General features: G+C 43.2%; 1 protein-coding gene across 11 annotated transcripts in view; it reads right to left on the bottom strand.

Annotated features, from left to right (window-relative positions):
- Positions 1-1,416: 1,416 nt before the first annotated feature.
- The window catches only part of SYNRG (synergin gamma), a 78,993-nt gene continuing 55,134 nt past the window's right edge, over positions 1,417-25,275 (bottom strand). For 6 of the 11 annotated variants that reach the window (XM_074342614.1, XM_074342620.1, XM_074342617.1 and 3 more), the window contains 7 exons: positions 24,637-24,800; positions 23,895-23,948; positions 23,297-23,393; positions 18,537-18,685; positions 5,097-5,207; positions 4,726-4,761; positions 1,417-3,714 (listed from right to left, as the gene is read on the bottom strand). In XM_074342614.1, the coding sequence (XP_074198715.1) occupies positions 3,583-3,714; positions 4,726-4,761; positions 5,097-5,207; positions 18,537-18,685; positions 23,297-23,393; positions 23,895-23,948; positions 24,637-24,800 (743 nt within the window). In that variant the 3' untranslated portion in view covers positions 1,417-3,582. The other 5 variants (XM_074342615.1, XM_074342623.1, XM_074342616.1 and 2 more) reach the window with 4 other exon arrangements.

The raw sequence follows: 25,275 nt of genomic DNA, 5'->3' as shown, positions 1-25,275 counted from the left end.
CTTGGAAACATCACTGCTCCTAACAAATCTGACAACGCGACGCATCAGGGACTCGACGGAAGCTCCTGCTGGCTCCTCTTTTCCCGTGCTCCTGGGAAAGCATGGGCGTTCCCAGCTTGCCCCCTACTTTTATAGGAGGGCCACGTGTCCTAGCATGGCTTTGTTTACTTCACTTGCCAGGTAGCTTGCTTATCCGTGGAATAATTTCCTAGTTTTGGGGCCCGATTTGGCAAGAAGTTCCACATACAATGCCAGCAGCTGCCTATTTACATAAATTATATTTTCCAGATTTTACCTAGTCTGTGGCAGTGGTTTCCCTCTAAATTTTACCTTTCCTCATTTTACACAATTTGCTCATTTTTATAAACATGCACATTATTGTCGAAAGAAGAAAATTAAAATGGAATTAATAGTTTCTATGGGAAATCAGATCAATCCAAAAAAGCCTCATCAGCACATGATCAAAAATCAGTTTTTCTATGGCTTCTATAGTAAGAAGTTAACGCAAGTCTGGTCGTCTCTGGCTACATGTAAAAGTCACCACTGCACTACAGTGAGAAGACACCTGATAACAGCTGTTCATGGTAATTAAGAAATTGTTCCTGCAGAACTGGCAGACACCACTACTGGACGTAACTAAGAGCCTTCTTAGCACTTGGGAAGCCTAATACCTCTCTAATCTAAATGTCAGAGTCTGTTAGCAGGTCACAGAGGAAGGCGTGTGACCTCGAAGGTGTTCGGGGAATTTTTGTAGTGATCCCCAGCACAGAACAGGCATTTCAGATTTCCGTAACTTAAAGGCCCTACAATCTTTCCAAAGCTTAAGAACACACTAGTCAGGGGAGGGGATAGCTCAGTGGTAGGGTGCGTGCTTAGCACATACGAGGTTCTGGGTTCAATCCCCAGTACCTCCATTAAATAAACAATTAATAAACCTAATTACTACCCTCCTCAAAAAAACTAAAAAAAAAAACCCAAAAAAAAGAGTCATGAAACCAAAGGCAAATAGAAGGCATCTGTAAATAAACAAAAATTACGTGTATGCACACAAAATACATTAAAAAATTTAAAATACGCAACCTATATGGAGTGCTAACTGGTAGCCACAGAAAAAATAAAGCATGGATAATATCCTAATATACCCTGTGCCTCTTCTACCTCAAGCATGTCCAGACAAAAATTATACACTAAGCCACAAAAAAAACCAAAGGTAAAATACAGTACCAAGAAAGTGCTTATTAATTGGCACTCAGCAGCGGGGTGAAGCAGCCCGCACAGCACGCTGCGGAAGTACGTAACCTTGGTTACTGTTTCCAAGGACACTGGGCTCCTGGCTAACAAGAGCTGGGGTGAAGCTGAAAGCAATGTTGAGTCATTTTCATAAACCTGCATAAAGAAAGAAAATAAATGCAGTGGTATTCCAATTGCCTAAGTCTTTATTGGTGGATCTAATAAAACATTTTCACCACGAATCAGATACTGCAAGTAGTGAATATTTTTTCTAGCAAAGGCTGTTTGCTGATGCCAGCTGTACCTTCCCCTTGTACCGCCCAGGGAGTGCCTAACCCTGTCATACTTGGTAAGGTCAGCAGTGATTAGACTTAGGAATCTTATCTGAGGCATTCTGGAATATATCTAGAAATGGGAACCAATCTAGTTAACAGGTGTGCATACTTTTAAAAATGTCACTGATACGGACCACTGTGACAGAACAGTCCATGTGGCGTTTCCCAAAAATGTCTCTGCAGTATAAATTCTGTCAAACTGGGACGCTTTTCTGTCACAAAGGTGGAATGCACAAGACCGATTAGAAAGCTGCTTGAATTCTGGTGCCAGGTTGAAACCCTAGGTCCTGATCAGGCTGACAGGGAGCACAGAGGCCTCAGGCAAAGCCTGCTGGAAACCGGCCCATGCTGCCGTTACTAACACCCACCAGCCCTGTGGGGCCGAGGCCCTGAAGGTGACGATTCAGAGACCCGTGGTCTCAGGCATTACTCGCCAGAGATGGTATCGTCTGAAGCAAATGAGAAAAACAGAGTTACCTCATCAGCACTTCCCTGTGCCTTCTGGCGCCCAGCAGGGCAAAGCAGAAGCCTCAATAGCTCTTTAATGACAATGTTCTCTACCTTTCTTGGAGAGGACTGAAGGAAAAGGCGTAAAATGGAACAAAAGAGAATTTCTTCAAGTTTTGTCCTGAGAAGGGAAAATGATCTAGTTAATTATGTAAAGCAGCAACTGCAGGGACAAAACCAACCTTCCCAGTTTACAAAGAAAAACGAAGTCTGGGTCAGAGAGCTTAAGCCACAGACCAAGTGAAACACACAAGATTCAAAATCCCTTCATAAAGCCCATAATTAACAATTCAGAGAAGTGTCCTAGACGGGCATGTTCTTCACAGGAATAACGCAGTCCTTAACCACTGGGCTTTCCCCCCCGATTTTATACATTCAATTTAAGTGGCAAAGAAAATACCCTAAACCAGACAGCATGAGCCTTTTCCTTCTAAAATCCGGGGCTGTTTTTGAACAACTTGCTGCCACTGCTTCTAAGTGATGTGCCTCCACCACAGACACACATCCTGCTTTTTCTCCTTGCTTGGCTGGGAGCTCCACCTTCTAACCCAGATTTAATTTTCAGGTCTTTCACAGAGATACTGCAATACTGGCCCCTGGGCAGTCATTTCTGGAAGTCTGGCCAGAGGCCTCTAGAGGCAAAGAGATTTCACTCAGCTGCCCTTCCAAATCTCGTCTGAGAAAAATACCACGTTCACAGTCTGTGTGTGAGGTAAACCAAGGCTTTCAGTGAAGGCTAGCGGAACGATATTTATCCTGATACACCACAATCCGGGCCTCTGTCAAACATTCTTCTCCACTGCAAAGTTTCAGGCATGTTTTGAGAAAGTCTTCTTGAAAGTTGACAGTCTTGGAAGTGAATGAATGGAGTAGCTACCGGGTTCAGTTGGGAGTCAAGTTAGTCAGTCTGCCCTCACCCACCTGCCATTGTCCAATGGAGAGAAGCAGAGTTTCTTCTATGAAAGAATATCAATTTAATCACAATTTCCCATTTTTATTCACTTCAGATATTAACAAACTAAGTGTGGATAAATGCTCTCTCCTTCACAGGACAGGAAGTGTTCCGGACAGAAACAGACACTGGCTCAAACCATTCTAACCAACTCCAGTCCTACAATAATTATTTATTTTTCTCCAAATGTCAATTCTTCACAGTTTCAATACCACAGCAGCAAATTATTCCCTAAAGGAAATTGTGGTCCATATTTTAAAACACCTTAGGAGGACTAGCGATAAGGTGGCAAACTTGTGGCGACACATGCAGTGTGGGTGGGGCACCTCGACCTCAGATCCCACAGACCGGCAATGGGAACCTGGGGACAAAGGCCGTCCGTAGGACTGCCTGGGAGCTTGGCAGGACTCCCCTTACCTCTTGAGGACTTTTTCATGGAGGTGGGTGGAGGTTAACTCAGTAGCACTCGCATTCTGTCTCTTGGTCCCTGTCACCCCAAGGGGGTGTGACGGAAAAAAGACCCCAGCTGGTACTTCACGGAAGAGTTTTCAGGAGATTTCAGAGCAAATCAGGCAGGATGAGGCCAGGAGGTTTTGGTTCAACACAGTTGATCCAGAAGTTGGCACAGCTGGCGTGATACTGGTGTCCTCCATATGCCAGCTTGAAACTGTCTGTCTCCGAGTTGAACGCCTGCCGGAAATAAACAGACACGCGGGGCGAGTCAGGCTTCCTCTGCGGCCGGGAGCTGCCAGCAGCCAGCACGGACCCCCTCCTGGTCTCAGAGGCTGAGGCCAAACTGGCACACACACACAAAAGCCGAGCAGGTGGCTCCAGGAATTCAAGCGAGAAACTTTCTCGCTGCTAATTAAAGGCATAACAAAATCTTTACTGTTAAACCCAGTTTCAGCAAAAGGAGGCCAAATCTTTCCTAGAAAAGACAGGCCGATGCTGTGGGGGTTGGCAGGGGTCATGACGGGGGAACTAAAATAGAAGGGCTGTGGATGATTTTTCTCTCTCTTTGTGAGGAAGGGAGCCCTTCCCTGAAGCTGGCATCGGACTGTAACATGTAATTCCTTAAATTTCTGAGGCTAACCAGTCTTATCATGAAAGAAAACAAAAGATTAAAAAAACCCTGAAGGTCTAAAAGACACTGGGTGCTAATAACTGAATCGTAAAGTCCATAGGTATAAGATTTGTTAAAAAAAAAAAAGACATGAAACACATGAGAATTATTTCCACATGAGTAATGCTTATAGGGGAAGTTACCGCCAACCAGTCCAAACTTCAGTCACTTCTGGGGGTGTTTTCCACAGCACTACAAGCAAGCAAATAAATAAAACTCTAAAACCCAACCGATTGGGTTTTGTCTGCTAACAGCCAAATCCTGAAGCTCTCTGCTGTCATTCTGTGTGTCACTACAACTTCGTCTTCCAGAAGTTGCTCACTCTGTTATCCTGTGTCCATCACAGAGAAAAGCCGCCACAACACCAGAAGCCAATTGTGAGAGACGAGCATGCAGACAAGACAGAAGTGGATCCACACAGACACGTTAGTTGATTGAATCAAGCACTATGGGGACAAAAATGATTCAGCAAAGAGTCATGGTTGGGACAGCTCAGGATGGCAGTGGCACCACTGAATTTGCCTTCCACACTCAAAATTAAGATGGAGACGCTAAGATAATGTGTAACTGGTTCATACTTTTTTAGGATGTTCTTCTGCAGGCTTCTCTTCTTTCTGAAATAATGTTGAAACCATAAGGTCAACAGAATTCCCAGAACCAGACCTCTTGCCTCCAAACAAGTCCTTGCAGGTGGAACCTTTTCCCTTCACCACCCACTGCACAGGTGCCGCAGGCACCATGCAAACAAGCCCATTCCTCAGAAAAGGGTGAACCATCCATCCCCTCAGCAGCTTCCCCTACTGCCCTTTTGAAAGAAGGTATCTGCTCTTGTGCTCAGATTTCAGAGCTTTATAAACTCCCCACCACTGGTCATGGACCCTGCAGTGAAGTGGGCTGGGGCCTGGGGGGAGGGAAGCTCTTTGCCACAGGAGGAAGGCGGGTGACTTACCCGGCTCCTGGAGTCCACATTTAAAAGGCACACCCCGCAAGCAAGTTCTTGAGCATTTTTAATCCCAGGCCGTAGCATACAGGAGGAAAAATCCAGTGAATTTTCATCAGGCTGTGAGAACAAGACAAATGGGTAAGAACCCAGCAACTCCAGATGCTGCTGGCTTCACCCCCAATCCCTTGTCCCAGTAAGTCCAGCCGTGACTTCAGTAAACTCTCGAACACCACCAGTATAATTATTCAGTTTCCCAAACGTTTACTGAGTACTTGCTGTATTCCAGCTGCTACGGATGTTAGGATGAGGGAAAAATGGTCCCTGTCCTCTGAGAACTCAGTCCAGGGTGAGGGCGAGGCGGGTCTCAGGCAACACGGTGCCACGAGAGCCACACGAGGGAAGTCCCGAGAGCCAGAGCAAAGGCAGAGAGGGTGGGCACTGACCCCGACCCCAGGGGAAGGAGCCCGATGGCAGAGAAGGCTTCCTGTAACTTAAGAACCTCCGGCTGAGTCCTGCTGGGGATGTGCCAGGTGAGGGGATGGAGGCACGAAGGAGGGAAGGCGGGGTGTTTCTTCTGCGCAGAACAAGCAGTGCAGGCAAGGGCCCCTACGCAGATCAGGTCTGGGAAGAAGTCCAGGGTGCCAGGAGCCAAGCTCACGGAAGGAGGTAGGAGGTGAGACTGGAGCACGAAGGCCTCGGGAGGAGTATGTGGGGCGGAGGCTTTATCCAGGGAAGCCCTTCACGGTCTTCATTGGAGGATGACGGATCAGGTCTGTACTGTGGACAGACCCCTCTGGCTGCAGAAAGGCAGTGAGTTGGGGGTGAAAGTCCTCAAGGTACAGGCCTCCGTCACAAGGCCGCTGTAGCGATCCAGGGGGCAGACACTGAAGGTCAGAACGAAGGGAGCAGCAGTGGGGAGGGCAGGAGAATCGACAGTCCTGGGGGGGGGGTGTCTGTGAGATGCGCGAGGAGTGGGGTGGACTGGGCTTCCGGGAGGATTCACCCTGACGGGGCAGGTGAGGGAGAACAAGTCTGTGCGGAGACGGAGCAGGGGAGCCTGGTGTGGTTCAAGCTGCCCTGGAGCTGCCTGTGGGACAGCTAGGTTCTGATGTGACAGGCAGAGGGCCATACAGGCCCGGTGCTCAACAGTGAGAGGTGTGGACGTTATTTGCTAGAGAGAGTAAACATAACAACAGCTAATAGGTCAAGTCCTCACCTGTGCTAAGCACCACACTAAGCTCTTCACATGCATCATTTAATTTATTCCTCACAACCAATTTATGCAGAATGTGTAGCCCAATGATTAAAAGCTCAATGATATTTGTAACAGCCAAGACATGGAAACGACCTAAATGTCCACTGACAGATGACTGGATAAAGAAGTTGTGGTATATTTATACAATGGAATACTATTCAGCCATAAAAATAATAAAATAATGCCATCTGGAGCAACATGGATGGACCTGAAGATCGTAATTCTAAGTGAAGCCAGAAAGAGAAAGAAAGATACCATATGATATCACTCATATGTAGAACCTAAAAAAAAAAAAGTGAACTTATTTACAAAACAGAGATAGACTCACAGACATAGAAAACAAACTTAATGGTTACTAGGGGGAAAAGAAGTGAGAAGGGAAAAATTAGGAGTTTGAGATTTGCGATACTAACTACTATATATATACATAGATAAATTTATACCATTTGGCACAGGGAACTATACTCAGTTATCTTATAGTAACCTATAACGAAAAAGAATATGAAAACAAATATACGTATTTTGACTAAAACATTACGCTGTACACCATAAATTGATGCAACATTGTAAACTGTGCTTAAAAATAAAGCCCGGTGATTGACAGCTGTTAATTTCTTAAAGTTAACATGTACATGATACAATCTTGTAATTTCCTGCATATTTATCCAAGAGAAATGAAAACATGTTAACAAAAGTCTTTGTACAAGAAGTGTTCACAGCAGCTCTGTTCATATTATCTAAAACTGGAAACAGCATCCATCTGTAAATTAGTGGATTAAAAAATCATAGTATATTAATACAATGGAATATTACTCAGTGAGAAAAGGGATCAACCTGATATACACAAGATAAATTTTTAAAACATGCTAAGTAAACGAAGCTGACACAAGAACATACATACCACGTAATTTCATGTATGTTAAGTTGTAGAACAGGCAAATCTATGGTGACAGCAAGCTACAGAAAATGGATCCATGGTTGTTTTTGGAATCAGATCAGGGGACTGACTGGGAAGCAGCAAAATGGAACTTTAGGGGGTGATGAAAACACCACATGTTGATGGGGTGTGGGTTACATGGTGGTATGCATTTGTCAAAACTGACCCAACTATACTGGACTGTTATACGACTATTTAAGATCTGTGCATTTCACTGTATATAAGTTGTCCCTCAATTAAGAAAAACATTTGAATAACAAAGCAAAACAAAAACAACCAAAAGAACGAGCCAAAAAAAAAGAAAAAAAAACAGATTTTGGATTCTTAAGGTGAAAAAAGACATACCTAACCTGATTTTCCTTACGTGTGCCCTAGAGCAGAGTTTCTCAAACTTGGCACCACTGACATTTTAAGCTGCACAGTTCTTTGTTGAAGGGCCTGTTGTCCGCATTGTAGGATATTCTGAGGCTCCCTGGCCAATTTGGGGGCAAAGTTGCTCCCCTCCCCCACCATTAAGAACTGACTTTCCAAAAAGTTAAAAGTATGCACACACATACATATACACACATACACATATATATACAAACCCACATACATAAGTTTACTATAAATTTTACTGTGCAGCACACAATTTACAAATAAAATATACAGTCATCTTTACTGCAAATTCCATTCAGTCGCTTGTTCTTCCTTTGATTTTTGCCCAACTCTTAGATCCACAGTCACGCTGTCCCTGCTTTCCTAAAGGAGTGTTAATTTTGACGTGAATGATGTTTTCAAGTGAAGGACTAAGGCCAGAGTGAAACTACACAGACAGATTTCAGAACTTCACTCATCTGTCAAACACATGAGTGACTGCTTTGCTGGATCAGATAATAGTTCTTGAATACTGGAGAATCTTTCCTCAACTTTTTGTTCTATTCACAATATAATGGCTACAAACAGCATACTTTTAAGTTTAATGTGCATTATTAACATTTTCTCTGTCATCCTAAGGCTAGATAATCAACAAAACAAGTCGAGCCCGGCTTTGTAGTGTTTGTTGATTTCCATGGTCTAAAAACTGCCACCATGGTTGATTTCGAACTACCAATGTGATGTCACTGGACACGAGTTAGAGAGAGACGCCTGCAGCACCACCATGTAGTATTTCCATGTATGGACAGAGTAGACCAGGGTGACCAGCTTTCCTGGTTTGTACAAAACTGTTCCCGTGTTAGCGCTAAGGAAATGCCTCGGTCCTGAGCAAATCGGGACAGGTGATTGTCCTAGGACAGACATCAATAGCCTCAATTGCTAAGGACTGAACAGGTGGGAAAGGAAGTAAAGATGGAACGGAGTATATAGGACAGTAAAAGGGTCAACTGTCCTGTGCTGAGAGCCAAAAACAAGAGCAGTGTAAGGCAAGTGTAAGAAAGTTCTAGAGATACCAAGTTGGGCACAGAAAGATGGCAGAGTTTATGACTGCCCAGGCACTGCAGTGTGATGTGATAACACAGTCCAGTGTGATTATGCAGGTGGGTGTCTTAAGTGGAAAGGAGACCAGGGTCTTGTATAAAGACAGCCAAGGACCTGGGAGCCTGGCGTGTTGGCTGGTTTTTCCTCGTGAATACTATGGTGACCAGCATGATGGCAAACTCCTGCCAAAGTGATAGTTACGTATTCTATAGTTACTTTAAGCTGAACCACTGAGGAGTTACAATACTGTCCCTGTATTTGCAAAACTGTTATTATCCTTCCCCGGGTTGGGGTTGAAGGCTTCTCCTTAGAAAAAAGTGTAGATTACATATGCTATTTCCCCATGCCTTACTAATTTGAAATAATAAATCACTTGCTAGGCTCCACAAACCTCTCTTAAACCAACCTGGGCTGAATCCATTCAGATCACACTTTTCAAAGAAGAAAAAGGGAGGTGGATGTTTCAACTGGGTGAAAGATGGCTGTGATCTAGGTGAATCTACATGGCCTTAGCCAAGACAGAGGGTTTTTTTGTTTTGTTTTGTTTTTCCCCCAGTGCAATGATGGCCATTTGGTCAAATCTGGAAGCCAGTGGCACACTATAGTTTGCTGTCCAATTCTGTCCCTTGTAAAATGGTAACAATTTCACTTGCCCCCCCCACTTCTCCCTCAGTGGGTGTTAGGACCCTCACAGATATATAAAAAGTGCTCTGGAAAGGATAAAATACTCTAAATAATTATCACAATTATTCACTTTGACAAATAAAATCTAACAAGCTTTTTGAAGAGTTTAAAAACATAGTAGCATGTCTGTAATCTACATTATAGACATTTACCATGTTACTGAATAAGGACTATTTGAGAAATAATTAGAATCTGGAGAAACTGAATCTTGAAATCAACCAAGTTAGTAAAAACTCTTGAATACCTATTTACCAAAGGAATAAAAGAAGCAAACGAAAAGGTCATGTTGTAATCTCCAGTAAAAATCATAAGGCTCTGAACAACTTACCCTGTAGTCAAACTAATCTTTCAAATGACAAAATTAACCTTTATAAATGCACTTCTATTTGGGGGATTACTGTAGTACACATTAACAGTGTGACACCAATCAAATGGCCCTAATTCTAGAAGAAGGTATGCCCTCCACAGGCCACCTTAAATAGGGTATCGCCTACTTTCACTGGCAAGTATGTCACACATTTAGTAAAGATAAAAAAGTTCTATTATCCGTGACCTGCGTACGCTGACAAGTCTCAGAGTCAGACTGGGATACGAAATCCTGAATCTTTAGCCAATGATAAGCTACTTACACGGCATCCAAGACAATCATTACTAAGGAAGAAGAGTCCGGTAGTAATTAGTGTTCTTCACCAACAGCCCTCCTCTCCTCCTTCCAGACAAGCAGCAGGACGGGCCTCCCCTGTCCCTCTCAATCAGGCACGGCTGAGAAACTTGCCATGCTGTGACAGCCTGGGAGGGTAAGTCATATGTCACTTCTGGAAGGAAGCACTTAAGACCAATGTACTATTTGTCACGTCCCCTTGATCCTCCCGTGCTGACCAACCATGTTCCACACAGTGGAGGCTCTGTCAACCCAGGCCCCTGAGTAAGAAGGACACGGCACGGAGACCCTCCGACTTGAGATGGCGATGCACCAGGAGCTAGAAATAAAGCTTTGCTGTTTTGCACTGCTGAGAAGGAGGGGAGGGTGGTATTTGTCACCACAGCATAACCTAACCTGACTGATACAGAGTGATCTAGACACAGGTCCCCCAGGCAATTCTATACCTTTGGTTTTGGTTACAATGTAACCACTCCTGGTTACTTTTTTTTTTTTTTTGTAATTTTTCCTATTGCTGCTGTAACAAATTAGCACAAATTTAGTGGCTTAAAACAAGATAAATTTATTCTCTTACAGTTCGGGACGTCACAAGTCTAAGGTGGGTTGGCAGCACTGCGTTCCTTATGGAAATTCTAGGGAAGAGTCTGCTTCTTTGCCTTTTCCAGTTTCTGGAGACTGCCTGCACACTTCTTGGATCATGGTTCCATCTTCAAAGCCAAGAGTGGGGCATCGGCCAACCTTTGCTTCTCTGCTTCGACTGTCGCATTGCTCTTTCTCCTCTTCCTCTCCTGCCTTCCTCTTCTAAGGACCCCTGCCATGACTCTGGGCCCACTCAGATAATCCAGAATAAGTTTCCCATCCGGAAACCCTTAACTTCATCACATCTGCCAAGTCCCTTTTACCATATGAGGTACAGCGTTCAGGGTCTCTCAGGACCAGGACGTGGACATCTCTGGGGGGAGGGCATTATTCTGTCGACCATATCCACCTACCACACCCACCTTCTGTCAACTCTAGACAGCCACGCAGAGACGTGATGAAGACCCTGGCTCAAGTGCTGTGTAGACTGACAAGATGACTAAAATGCTCTCATTATTAAAAATAAACGGTTCTCCTGATATGCCAGAGCAATAAGAAGTAAGTAGCCTGAAATTCACTGCTTATTTCACACTGAAAGGAAGGAAAGAATGATTATACTGAGGGTAACAGTGAAATCACAGAGCCTGCATGATTTCCAAATGACTACAGGTCAAGAGAAAAACACTCCTCGCTCTTCTGGTAGATTTTATATGGCAAAAGTGGGTTCATTCTGTTTTTCAGGACTGAGTCTTTGTTACCAACCCATAGAACTTCAACCCACAACCATGAGATAAAACCTTAAGATAACAATTCACTTAAATCACTAAAATAGGTGATTTTTAGCTCTTGAGAGAAAACAGTTCCTTCAGTCTGTGCCCAGAGGAGAGACGCTTTTTACCACAAGAGGGAGTTTCAGTCCACGGATAAATGGAACATCAAAGGGAAAGAGAAACGTAGAACTTCGCTGGTGTAACTTCCCCTTAAAGAAATACTAAGATTTGGAGGTTACGACCGTGTACTCTGCTCTCCTTAGCTCAAGCATCACTGCTGCATCCTGGAACGTCTTCTCTGGAGAAAAGTAACGCAGCCTCCTTTTGATGGGAATAGTTTCAGGGAGTCTTCGTGGGAAGACACAAGTCATTTTTTAGCACCTTGGAAGCTGGGACTAACACAATAGGAAGAATGGATTTTTAAACAATGATCTGCATTCAAATCCCAGATTTGTCAGTTTCAGGCAAGTTTCAACTTCTCTGAGCCCCAATTTCTGCACTTGTACAAATGGGGATCACATTACTGACCCTGTGGGATTGTCGCCAGGATTAAATGAGAGGAAGGTAAAGCATACAGCACAGAGTTCTCGGTGCAAACAGTAACCATCAGTGGAACTGGAATCAAAGAGGCTGACTGTGGCAATTCAGTTCATTAAGTAACTTTAAATTCTACCTACGATGAAGCAATGGGGAAAAAAGTTAAAAGCTGCCTATACAACCTCAGTCATGCCTCCCTCCCTCGTGACGGTTTCTCTGCTTTGAGGCTCTAATAAAGAGTCCTTGGAGTTTGTATAGTTTCGTTCCAAATGAATTAAACTACACAGATGCTGGTTTGTGTCCATTTACACCTATTTTTTAAAGTAAAGCTTCTTCAAGACAAGTCTCACCTTACACTTCCTCTGTAAAATGCTATTTTTCGTGCAGTGGGCTGTTCAAGTAAGTTTTATAGATTGAGGACCTACCAGTTATCAACAGGACATAACACGGTATAATAACGAAAAATAGCTGAGTTGAGAATGATTATTTCCCTGTCACAGCTAACCTGGTGAAAAAAGCAATTATAATGTGAAGAGCATGGGTAACTGGAGAAATAAATACTCAGTGGTGTTCATGTACAATTTGTACTGTCGAGTGGCAGACACCTACCCTCACCTGGTGTCTAAAAAGTCAGGGAAAATCACTCTAGCATCTAGACGTGGTGCTAGAAATGGATGTTCCTAACAGGAGCCTGAAGGAGGGGGCACGAACGCCTGGCCACTCTTCCTGTTCACCCAGTTTGCCATGCGGAGGGAGGGATTCAGAACCACTGCGAGTGAGAGGACGACACCCCCAGGTTAGATGGGTGACCGAACCCAGAAGGCTTTCTTTGAAATCACAGAATCAAATCCTATGACTTCTTTAAAAAGGTCTGAGCAAAACTAATCTTTAGTGTGAAAAAATCAGAACACAGATTATCTCTAAGTAGGGCGATGGGGCAAGGAGCTTAAGGAAAGCTTCTGGGATGATGGGCTCTTCTGTATCTTGATAGGGGCCTGGGTTATATAGGGCATGCATCTGTCAAAACCACTCAGTGGTATAATTAAGATTTTTGCATTTTACTGTATGTATCTTTTACAAAAAAAGAAAAAAGAAAAGAAAGGCCCAGAGGGTCAGAGTCTAGAAGGCAAGCCTTTCTGAGCAAGGTGTACAAGGATGAACCTGGCTCCCACCTCACCCACTGACAGCAGCTCCCTCAAAGCAGTAATCCAGGCCCAGATTCTCCCCACTTATCTTCGGACCTAGAAGCACTAATACATACCTGGTTAACACGCCTGGTCTTTTGTGGAAACTTTGAGGAGTTCACGGCAAAGGAAGATGCTCTGCAATCACAGACATTTTTTCTAACAGCACCAGAGGAGACGAGATGGGTTTGTATTTGAGGGTCTGTATAGAAATCTAGTTTTCAAAGTGTTAATTACAGTAAGAAACTGATTGCCACCCAAAACAAAGAGCCTTAACATCCAAGTGGAGAAGGGGAATCTTTTAAGCTACTCTACAGTCTGGGGATATAAACGGGAAAAAATGCACACAAAAGAACTTGACTGTTTATATCAAGTTATTGTCAAGACAGACTCCTGCTGTTTCATCTCATGAACCTTCATGCTAAGTAACATCCTACTGCCCCCCAAAAGGCTTCTAGCTCTCTGGTTTTACCCACCCAACTTGCCTATTTTGAGGAGGCAACAGAGAACAGAGGTTGAAAAGGCAGACTTAAGACTTTCAGACTGAGGCCAGGTCCCACCAAGATCTCTGTGCCTGAGTTTCTTCATCTGTGCCAGGGGGAAACCACAGTACCTACCCTCAAGACTGCTGCCTTAAGTCAATCACACCTATGCACACAGTAGATACTCAGTACAAGTTGGCTAATGATGACAATGATATTGAGGCTTAGTCTGGTCTGTATCAGTACAAGCTTAGGAGCAGAAGGTGGGTAAATTAGGAGAAACCCAGACACACACTGATCTCTGGATTCCTAATGCGTGGCCTTAGATAGCCTGTTGCTATAAAAACACGGGACAAATGGATTTTGAGGTGAGACTTTTTTAAAAGACTGAGTACAGAGGCTCTAATGAAGGGCGACGCTAACGATGCAAAGGTGACACACTGGACTCTATGACAAGTAACTGGTAACACGTCCTTCTCCATCACGCAGCCTCACAGGCACCCCATGTACATCACCAGCCAACCAACTTCACTCGAAATATTTTTTAAAAAGACCAGGGTTTTATCACCCAAACACAACCCTATTGCATTTGGGCAGATTTCCTTCCGGCCCTGTAATAACAGTTTTATGTTATTTCAGACTTTGTGCTCCTTGAAAGAATGGCTGCGTAACATCCTAATATGAAGATTCACACAATTAACTAATTCTCCAGATTTGGACTTTTAGGTATTTTTCAATTTTTCACTTATACAAAGAACAGCTTGCACATTTAACTTGCTTCTTTTTGTGAGTTTGTATGTAGAGGTTTGGCCTTAGGAGGTTTCCCTAGAAGTGGAATTCTCAGTCAACCTTTAATTCGTCCAGCTTTTCCTGTGCTCACACTGGACAAAAGAGGAACGAAATGTGGTCTTGGTCCCTGTCCTCAAGGAGTTCACAGGCAGAGGGGAAGACATGTTGCCGAACACTTTCCCATAGGGTGGTCCCAATTTCCTCATAAACTGATTCTTAATAAATGCCCTAAGGAAAAGCCCAGTTTTACACATTACCACCAGCAGGATTCAAACCAACCAAACCCAAAACTGGGCTTATCAGGAGGTAAAAAAATGAAAGCTTGTTTTAATCTGAATTAATGTTTCTTGATTACCCGTGCCCTCTCTTTTATGAGTCACTTCATGTTTCTGCTCTGATTTTACTGGGTGCTGGTACATTTCTCACTGATTTGCACATTTTTTTCCACAAAGACTTGAGACCACCGTCAGTATGCAGCGCCACACTTTTTTTCTCGTTTACCATCTCATCTATTTTTTCCCCACTTAGACTGACTTTTCACTAATTTGTACTTGGAACTTGCCATCCAATCTGTATGAAGAGATCTCCCAAGAAACTACTCAGTGAAACCTGTTGTTTTATTTACTGAAAGGGTATTTTTGAAGATAATATAGATTAGGTTAGTTTCCTCTTTACAAGAACCTACACATTTCTGATATGAATGCCAGAAATAATGTTTCCTGAGTGGAGGGTTTATTTTTATGTTATGAATCCAGTGAATCATGGAACAGATCACGTCTTCTTTACATGAGTGCTTAGGAAGGGTCAAGTTAACTGTACAGCTCACCACTAGCAAATGCCAGCACTTCAAAAGCACACATTTTTGTACACTTCACTTCATCCGTGACTTTACCTTCCCTACTTTCATTTTTCCTTTGTTTTATTTTCCTTATCCATTTAAAATATTTAAACCAGTTATTAAAATAATGAGGTATAAAAATGCTTACCTAATTTGACAAAAACAAAGTTCAAAAAAGTATAAAACCCAAAGTACAAAGTCCCACCCAACATTATTAGAACACAATAAAAAACACATACTATATGATGTCACTTATATGTGGAAGCTAAGAAATAGAAATGAATGTATACACAAAACAGAAGCAGAATAAGACACAGAAAACAAACTTGTACCAAGGGAAGAGGGAGGTGGGGAGAGACAAATTAGGAGTATGGAATTAACAGATATATACTACACATAAAACAGATAAGCAATAGGGTTTACTGTATAGCACAGGGAATTATACCAAATAGCTTATAGTAACTCCTAATGGAACAGAATCTGCCAAAAACCCAAATCTGTATGCTGTACCCCTGAAACAAACACGATATTGTAAATCAACTATACTTCAGTTAAAAAAACAAACAAAAAGAAATAAAGGACAAAGTCCGGCTTTTAAGGAGCTGAGAAGCTAGTGGGCAAGAAATAAGAAAAGACACAACATCAAGAAGCGTGCTAAGTGTGGTGACAGAATGTGCCAAGGAGACACACAGGAAGGGCATCTGATTCAGACTGAGGGCCTCTTGGAATGACTTCTGGGGGCAATGACGCAGAGTCCAGAGGGGAAAGCACTCTAAAAGGGAAAGAGAAGCCAGAGCAACCCAAGTGACAGAAAAGACCTTACAATGAGCTAAGGCTTTTAAACTTGATTCTGAAGACTGGTGAGTCACTGCAGGATTTTAAATGGGATTTAAATGACAGTCAGATTAGCATTTCAGAAAAAATCAATAGTGGTGTGCAGAACAGACTGACGGGATAAAAAAACGAACCAGTAACCCTAGCTATATGGCCAGTGTTGAGAAGGGCCTGAATGACTTACTACATTAAACAAAATGAGGTTTTCATTTGTATTTTATAACTATTGTTAATATGTAAGAATGCTATGAATTTTTGCCAAGTTCATTAAATTTAACCTCTTGAATTCAGATTTCCAGAAGTGTTTCATGTCACCAAATAAACACAAATTTATCTCTTCTTTCGAAATATTTCTATTTCACTTCTTATTGTACTGGCCACAACAGTATTTTAAAAAAAATAATTACTCAAACTGTATGATTTTAGGTCATAAATTGAAAAAATGGCTCAAGGAAAACAAAATAGAGATTTTGGAAATGGTTTAAACTTTTTAAGGACTTGGTATTACAAACCAGACACAACATAACAATGGTGAGACTTGCCATTGAGGGCACGCTGCTGGGAGAGCAGGGACCCCACCTGGCTATCAGTGCAGCGCACTGAGAACCGCTGCCCCCCACACGGCAGGGAGAAGGGAAAGAAAATGGAACCGCGTACTTATTCCAGCTGCGGAAGGGAGATAAATTTGACTATCGTGAAATAAAGGATTTTATCAGAGACAAACTGAGTAAGTAGGAATATATAAAAATAAAATAGTTTTGCCCAATGAAATATAAAAACAAGGAGGAAACAGAGGAGGAAAAAAACTGTTAGAACCCTGTAAGTGTGCACACGTGTGTGTATAAATCTGTCACAAATATGAAATATGTATGGTCAATAATGATTTTTCATTGAGTAAATGGCCAAATGGTCAAAGGAGACATGATCAGTTTACACATAAAGGAAATAAAATGAGTAAATTATCATTTGGGACACTGGATAGCATCTCGGGAAATGAATGAAATATAAAAAACACTTTTAGGGACTCATTTACACACTTGTTAAATTGAGAAACCGACAAAGCTGGACCACAATGCAAAGAAATGTACATATGTTGCTGGTGGCACTGTCAACCAGCCCCATGCCCCCCGGAAAGCCACGTAACACCTGTAATAGCAGCTAAGTGCGTGCGCGCCTGGACGCGTGCAACCACGCCTCTGACCTCTTAAGTAAACTTGGAGGAACTCTGTCCCCGAAAGGGGAAAGAGTCATTTGTTTAATGATGCTCAGAGTAAAACTATTCGTAACAGGAAAAGATGAAAACAATCCAAGACCCTAAGAAAATAAAAAGGCTAAATGAACCACAGGATAGTAATAGTATCTATCATACAATTTTTTGTTTATTTTACTTAGGTTTTTAAAAAAACTTTTTTTAATTGAGGTATAGTTGATGTACAGTATTATATGTTTCAGGTGTACAACACAGTGAGTCACACTTTTAAAAGGTTATATTCCATTTATATTATAAAATATTGGCTATACTCCCTGTGTTGTACAATATATCCTTGTAGCTTATTTATTTCATAAACAGTAGTTTTGTAACTTTAAATCCTCTACCCCTACATTGCCCCTCCCTCTTCCCTCTTCCTACTGGTAATCACTAGTTTGTTCTCTGTATCTGGAAGTCTGCTTCTTTTGTGTTATATTCCTTAGTTTGTTGTATCTTTTTAGATTCCACACGTAAGTGATACCATACAGTATTTGTCTTTGACTTATTCACTTAGCATAATGCCCTCCAAATCCATCCATGTTGTTGCAAATAGCAAGATTTCATTTTTATGGCTGTATAGTATTCCATTACACACATTCCCCTGCCCCAAACTTCTTTATCCATCCATCTGTTGATGGACACTTGGGTTGCTACCATATCTTGGCAACTGTAAATAGTACTTCTAGGACCACTGGGGTGCATGCATCTTTCTGAATTAGTGTTTTCATCATACAGTTTTTTTAAAAGGACACATATGGGGACAGAAATAACTAGAAATGCAAAGGGAGAAACTCAAACCAATGCTTTGCTAAATGTGTGTATGTGTGTATATGTGTGTGTATGTGTGTGTGTGTGTATATATGTGTGTATGTATATATATATATACACACACATACATACATATATGTGTGTGTGCGTGTGTGTGTATATCTATATATGAATTAAGAAGGATGTGGATAAAGAACGTTTTCCTACATTCCCTTTTTTTTTTTAGGTACAACAGGCCTGGGCACTATCCAGAAGCCAACGTGGTACTACCAACTAACAGCACAAATATTCCCTTCTTCCTTTAACATGATACCATGGGCACCTTCATCCTCCATTAAGTGCCATCACTGGAACGTACACTCAGCTTTACAGCTTAGGTTTCTGGAAGGAAAGTAACTGCTCAATTATCCAGTGGGCTTACCGTGAGTGTGGCAAGTGACATGAAGCCAATTAGGTTATTCCATACTTTATCGATGTCCTTTAGCAACTGCTGGAGTTTCTCACTGCACACTGCAGTGGCTTTTATCCCCAGCTCCACACGCTTGGTTACCCTGTACACCTCGACCACACCTGACAGGGTGAGAGGGTAGAGAGTTAGGCGCTGGAGTGATGAGGAGCGGGTGAGCAGACAAGGCAGTGTGCTACTGCTGGCTGACGTCCCAGGTGGAAACAGGGACGAGATCTGGACAGAGGTGAACTTACTACTCCTTGGGACCGATCAGCTCGTAGCCCTGCAGCATTAACTTTATGGTAAAAGTACAGACCTCAGAGCTACACCGCTAGGATTCAAATCCCAGCTGTGTAACCTTGGGCAAGTCGCATAACCTCCCTGTGCTTCAGCTTCATTGGTACAACTGGGATAATAACAGTACCTCCTCAAAGGATGGCTGAGGGGATTAAATAGGTTAATACTGTAGAAGCCTTACAACAGTAGCAAGCACTAAGCAAGTATTAGCACCCCCCCCCCCCCCCGCTTCCTTATGAGTCCCATCTGTTTGAATTTGGGAAATACCATTCAACTTACTGAAAAGGGAGTATTAACATTATAAAAGAATCTGACCGTCAGTAAATCACAAAGCACAGGCCTACCTCACTTTATCTCATCGTGCTTTGCTTTACTGCTCTTTCCGGATACACATTTTTTACAGACTGAAGGTTCGTGGCAACCCTGCACTGAGCAAATCTACCAGAGCCATTTTCCCAACAGCATTTGCTCACTTTGTGTCTGTGTCACATTTCGGTAATTCTCACAATATTTCAAACTTTTTCACTGTTATTTGGTATGGTGACCGATGACTGGTGATCTTTGATGTCACTATTATAGTTGTTTTGGGGCGCCATGAACCATGCAGTGTATGTTCTAACTGCTCCGCTGACCTGCCATCCCCGTCCCTCTCCCTCTCCTTGGGTCTCCCTATTCCCTGAGACACAATATTGAAATCAGGCCAATTAATAACCCTCAGTGTTCAATGGCCTCTCAGTGTTCAAGTGAAAGGAAGTCTTATGTCTCTCACTTCAAACCAAAAGCTAGAAATGATTACGCTTAGTGAGGAAGGCACGTCAAAAGCCAAGACAGGCCAAGAGCTAGGCCTCTTGCACCAAAGGGGGAGCCACATTGTGAATGTAAAGGAACAGTTCCTGAAGGAAGTAAGGAGTGCTGCTCCAGTGAACACATGAATGGCAGGACAGCAAAACAGCCTTACTGCTCACATGGAGCAAGTTTCAGTGGCCTGGATAGGCGATTAAAGCAGCCACAACATTCCCTTAAGCCAGAGCCTAATCCAGCTCAAGGCCCTAACTCTCTTCAATTCTTTGAAGGCTGAGAGAGGTGAGGAAGCAGCAGCAGCAAAGTGTGAAGCTAGCGGAGGTGGCTTCGCGAGGTTTAAAGAAAGAAGTCATCTCCGTGACGTAAGATGCAAGGGGAGGGAGCACGTGCTGATGCACAGGCTGCAAGTTTCCCAGAAGACCAGCTGAGACCATTAACGAAGGTGGCTCCACTGAACAACAGACTTTCAATGAAAACACCTTCTACTGGAAGAAGATGCCATCCAGGACTTTCATACTAGAGAGAAGTCAATGCCTGGCTTCAGAGATTCAAAGGACAGACTGACTCTCTTGTCAGGAGCTAATGCAGCAGGTAACTAAGTTGAAGTCAGTGCTCACTGACCACTCCAAAAATCCCGGGCCCTTAGGAATGATGCTAAATCCACTCTGCCTGTGCTCTCTCTGTAACTGGAACAACAAAGCCTGGATGACAACACATCTGTTTACAATATGGTTTACTGACTATTTTAAGCCTACCGCTGAGACCTACTGCTCAGAAAAGCAGATTTCTTTCAAAATATGACTGCTCAGTGACAATGCGCCTGGTCACCCAAAAGCTCTGATAAAGATATACAATGAGATGAATGCTTTCATGCCTGCCACACAACACAACACCATTCTTCAGCCCACGGATCAAGGAGTAATTTCAACTGTCCAGTCTTATTTTTTAAGAAGTACATTTTGTAAGGCTATAGCTACCATTGATAGTAATTCCTCTGATGGATATGAGCAATGTAAACTGAAAACCTTTGGGAAAGGATTCACCATTCTAGAGGTCATTAAGAACATTCGTGATTCATGGGAAGAGGTCAAAATAGCAACATTAACAGGAGTTTGGAAGAAGCTGATTCCAACCCTCATGAGTAACTTTGCGGGGTTCAAGACTTCAGTGGAGGAAGGAACTGCAGATGTGGTGGAAACAGCAAGAGAATTAGAAGTGGAGCCTGAAGATGTGCGTGAACGCTGAAATCCCATAGTAAAACTTTAATGATGATGTGTTGCTCCTCCTTTTTTTTTTTTTCTAAAGAGAAGGCAAGTTTATTTAGAGAGACACACATTCCATAGACAGAATGTGGCCCGTCTCAGACGGCCAAAGTGGCCCAGGCTGCAGGGGTGGTTAGTTTTCCTGGGCTGGGTAATTCCATGTGCCAACAAGTTGGAGGATTATTCCAACTATTTTAGGGAAGGGGCAGGGCTTTCCAGGAACTGGGCCACTGCCCACTTTTTTTGGCCGTTTATGGTCGCCTCAGAACTGTCATCATGCCTACAGGTGTGCCACTGAGCATGCTAATATATTACAATGAGTACGTAATGAGGCTCAAGGTCTACTGCAAGTCAAATCTTCCGCCATCTTGGGCCTACTTGGTTCTAACCAGTATTTATCCTGTCCTCAATGGCTGTGTCATTCTTTTAATGGAGCTGTTGCTTCTTATGGATGAGCAAAGAAAGTGGTTTCTTGAGATGGAATCTAACCCTGGTGAAGATGCTGTGAAGACTGTTAAAATGACAACAAAGGATTCAGAACATTACATAAACTTAGTCGACAAAGCAGCAGCAGGTTTTGATAAGATTGACTTGAATTCCGAAATAAGTTCCACTGTAGGTAAAATGCTATCAAGCAGCACTGCATGCTCCAGAGAGATGGTTTGTGAAAGGAAGAGTCAATCAATGAGGCAAACTTCATCGCTGTCTTATTTTAAGAAACTGCCACCTCAGCCTTCAGCAACCACCACCCTCATCAGTTAGCAGCCATTAACAAGAGGCAAGAGCCTCCACCAGCAGAAAGATTACAATTCACTGAAGGCTAAGATGATGGCTGGCATTTTTCAGCAATAAAGACTTTTTAAATTAAGGCATTTACGTTGTTTTTTCAGACATGCTATCGCACATTTAACAACGAGAGTATAGTGTAAACGTAACTTTTCTACGCACTGGTAAACCAAAAAACTCATGTGACTCGTTTTACTGCGATGTATGCTTTATTGTCATGGTCTGGAACCAAACTCGCAAAATCTCCAAGGTATGGCTGTAATTAAGAAACAGCTCACTCTTCTGAATGCCCTAAGATTTACAAACTCTGTGGCCTCAAGTATCTTTTAAACACTTAACAGGACACAGAACCGGTCTTTTCCTGTGGTCTCTGAATTGTGGCTGAACTCTTCCAGCAAGGATGATAGGTGCCCAGGGTCTCCATATTCCAAGGACAGCTGCCAGCCACACACCCAACCCTCCCCCGCCTCTCTGAGAGAGGCCTGGAAGAACTCCAGGGGGTCTTCAGTGGTACCTCCTCAGCCTGTACACAGCACTATGGACTGCCCCTTCTTCTCCAGGGGAAGGGCAGGAAATTACTGCCCAACTAAGCCAAGTGAGGGGGCTTCTAAGACGATCTTTCATAGTAGGGCACTACCAGAAGGAAAGACAGGCAAAATTACCCAGTGAACATCTGTTTATGAAGCAGAATTGTGCCTATCTGAGAAGGAAAAAGGAACCAGAGCAAGATGGCAGGAGTAAAGGGGAGCCCACATCCCTTCACAGCCACTCGTTCAGCAAGTATTAGCGAGTGACTACTACGTGCTAGACAGCAGTCCAGGGGCTGAAGACACAGCTGTGAACGAGAGAGACCCAAATCCCTCCCTTCCTGGAGCTTCATTCCAGTGGAGGGAGGGAGACATAATAAATAAGAACAGTAAGTAAAATATTTAAGATATTAAAGGTATTAGGGCTAGGGAGACAACCAAACAGGGACAGGGATAGGCAGTGCCAGGGTGGGGACAGGGGACAGGGGACTGTTGTTTTGAGTAAGGGAGGCCAGGAAGACCTCACCTAGAAGGCAACTAAAGATCTCAAAAACATTAGGGTCCAGGGCACGTGGCTCTGGCCATGGAACAAGCCTGAGCTTGGGGAGAAGAGGATCACTGGACTGGACAGAGATGGAGGTTTGAGGTTTCAAGTTGGACTGGGATGTTTGACAGCTGAAGGTAGGCAGGAATTTGAGGAACCTGGGATGTTAGTAAGGGATAGGGAGGAAGAACTCAACATGGCATGGTAAGAACTGATTGGAGACCCAGGGATTTAATTTTAATGCCTCATCTAGTTCAGACCCTGATAAACCAGTAACATGTAATTTACACACATATAAACATATATATAGCATAAGGACTGGGAAGTTTGGCCACAGAGACCTTAAGTCAAATAGTTATTCCTGTCTGTGACTTAAGGGTCTTATCTACAAATGCAGATGCTACTTAGTGAAGTCACAGTAGCTTGAGCGAGCTAGATTAAACTACTAACATAGGGACAACTGAAAGGATCGCAAAGTGCCATGATTTGGGGAAAGTACAATCTAAAAAAACATACCTAATAAATACTCCATGCCTTGGGCTGACTGAATTACTTCTGTGCACACAGAACTACTGCTGATTCCATTTAAGGTATCATTTGCCTTCTTAATGACCTACAAGAAATGAAATCACATCAGCTTATATAATCAAGAAAAGTCATTACAAACCAATTTACTATTAGCAGAAAGTCCAAAGGAAAGCCAGGAGGGGTGACAAAGCAGGACTGATTGATGTATGTAGATGACTACGCCGAAACAAATCTGAGAATTTCATCTTGACACTGAAGAAAAGATCATCCATTTTTGGGGGGAAGAAGAAAGACAGAGGTTCTTTAGCTTTAATATTATTTTCACTTAGGCAGAGATAATGATATCATTATTATTTCTTAAACACAGGGACAGAAGAGGACACAAGGAACAAATGAGCTGTGTCTGCTGTTAAAAATGTGAAAACAGCCTCACTTAAGAAGTACGACTTTCCACACAGCTTCCCTTTGCACAGGGCCATCAAGGCCATTAAGGTAGAGCTCTCTGTCCGTCCAAATGAACCAAGAAGGCAAAATGACACAAGAGGCATTTCCATACGTGTGACCACCACAAAAGTGACATACTCACCTCGAGGGCACTCCCCAGGCATCTCTGCCATTCATACGCGTATCTCTCATTCTCCTGTGAATTTTATAAGAAGTTCTGGGTTACACACAGACATGCCTGGAATCCTATTTATGCCTTCTGTCAGTTCAGAGTACTGAAGACTTCCTGTTTATGAGAATCACTCCAGTTCAAGTACTACTGTTTATCTTTTGAACCCACTAATGGCAATTTTAAATTCCTGATAAATGTAACTTTCAAGCCCATGATTTGTGAATCTGAGGGAAATGTTTCCTGATCGATTCCCTTCACACATGTTGCCTCATCTGTTCCATGAGTAGCAGAAACTTCTTTCAAGGTACCATGCAGGTGTCTAGGACAAGAGCCCGTATCAAACCACGCGTGTCCTGAAGATGCAGCGGACATAAACAGAAGATCCGGAACATTTCCCCCCTCCTCTATTTTGATGTTTTACCATTCACTAGGATGAGGCAGTCTACGTGCTCAAAAAGAACTCCCTTAGACACTTCCCTCCTTGTGAGGGCCCACGAGGAATTTCAGCTTTAGGGTCACTAACTACTTTCAGCGACACCACGCCTGGGAGGCATTTTCATCCAGGGCTAATGTCACTATTCTCTCACTTCAATTACATGCTACGTCTGATGCCTGTGACCTTCTGCCCCTCACTCCCCCAGGTGAAAGCTGCAAGCGCTTCTTCTTGGGGTGCGTCTTTCACCCGCCCCCGCGGACGAGGAGCCCCGCTCACCTCCACCTCCCCCGTCAGGTCTTTGTACTTGTCGCGGATGACAGGCAGCGCAGGCTTCTCGCTCAGCGTGTTGGAGCGGTCTCTGAAGGGCTGCTCCAGAGCCGGGGAAGGGGAAGGACGGCTTATTTCTTTATCACCAAGGCTCAGGCTCCTCTTGTGTGACCCTGAGGGGAGGGGATGGCACAGAGGTCCTGACTACTCAGTTTAGTTCAAGCAGAGGCTCCTCCTTGCTAACATGACCCTCTTCTTGAGATGTTTGAGTCGGGAGGCATTCAGAAACACACCCCTCACTCTGTCGGGCAAGCTACGAGTTGAACCCTTTGAATGGTTCTCCCTTGCTTGGGTTCCCTGCCTTTCATTTTCTCCATCACTCTTCTCCAATTTATCACAATTCTTCCATAATCCTAAGTGCAGAATCACTGGAGTCTGGAGGACAAAAGTGTCTTTCTTACAAAAGTATCAGTGTGTAAGAGGTATGTTGCTTTTCCAGTCATTAGTTACGGACTTGCACCAACTTTCTCCATCTCCCTCAATCTAATGGAAATCAATGAGCTCTTCTGCCGGATGGGATTAAAGCAAAAGGGGGCAAACTCAAATGCCTTCAGAGAGCATGTTAAGTCAAGTAAATGACCAGAGCAG

This window comes from Camelus bactrianus, chromosome 16 (genome assembly GCF_048773025.1).
Source record: "Camelus bactrianus isolate YW-2024 breed Bactrian camel chromosome 16, ASM4877302v1, whole genome shotgun sequence".
In the NCBI taxonomy this organism is placed as follows: domain Eukaryota; kingdom Metazoa; phylum Chordata; class Mammalia; order Artiodactyla; family Camelidae; genus Camelus; species Camelus bactrianus.
Note: the sequence above shows the minus strand (reverse complement) of the source record. Positions and strands in the feature narration are given on the sequence as shown.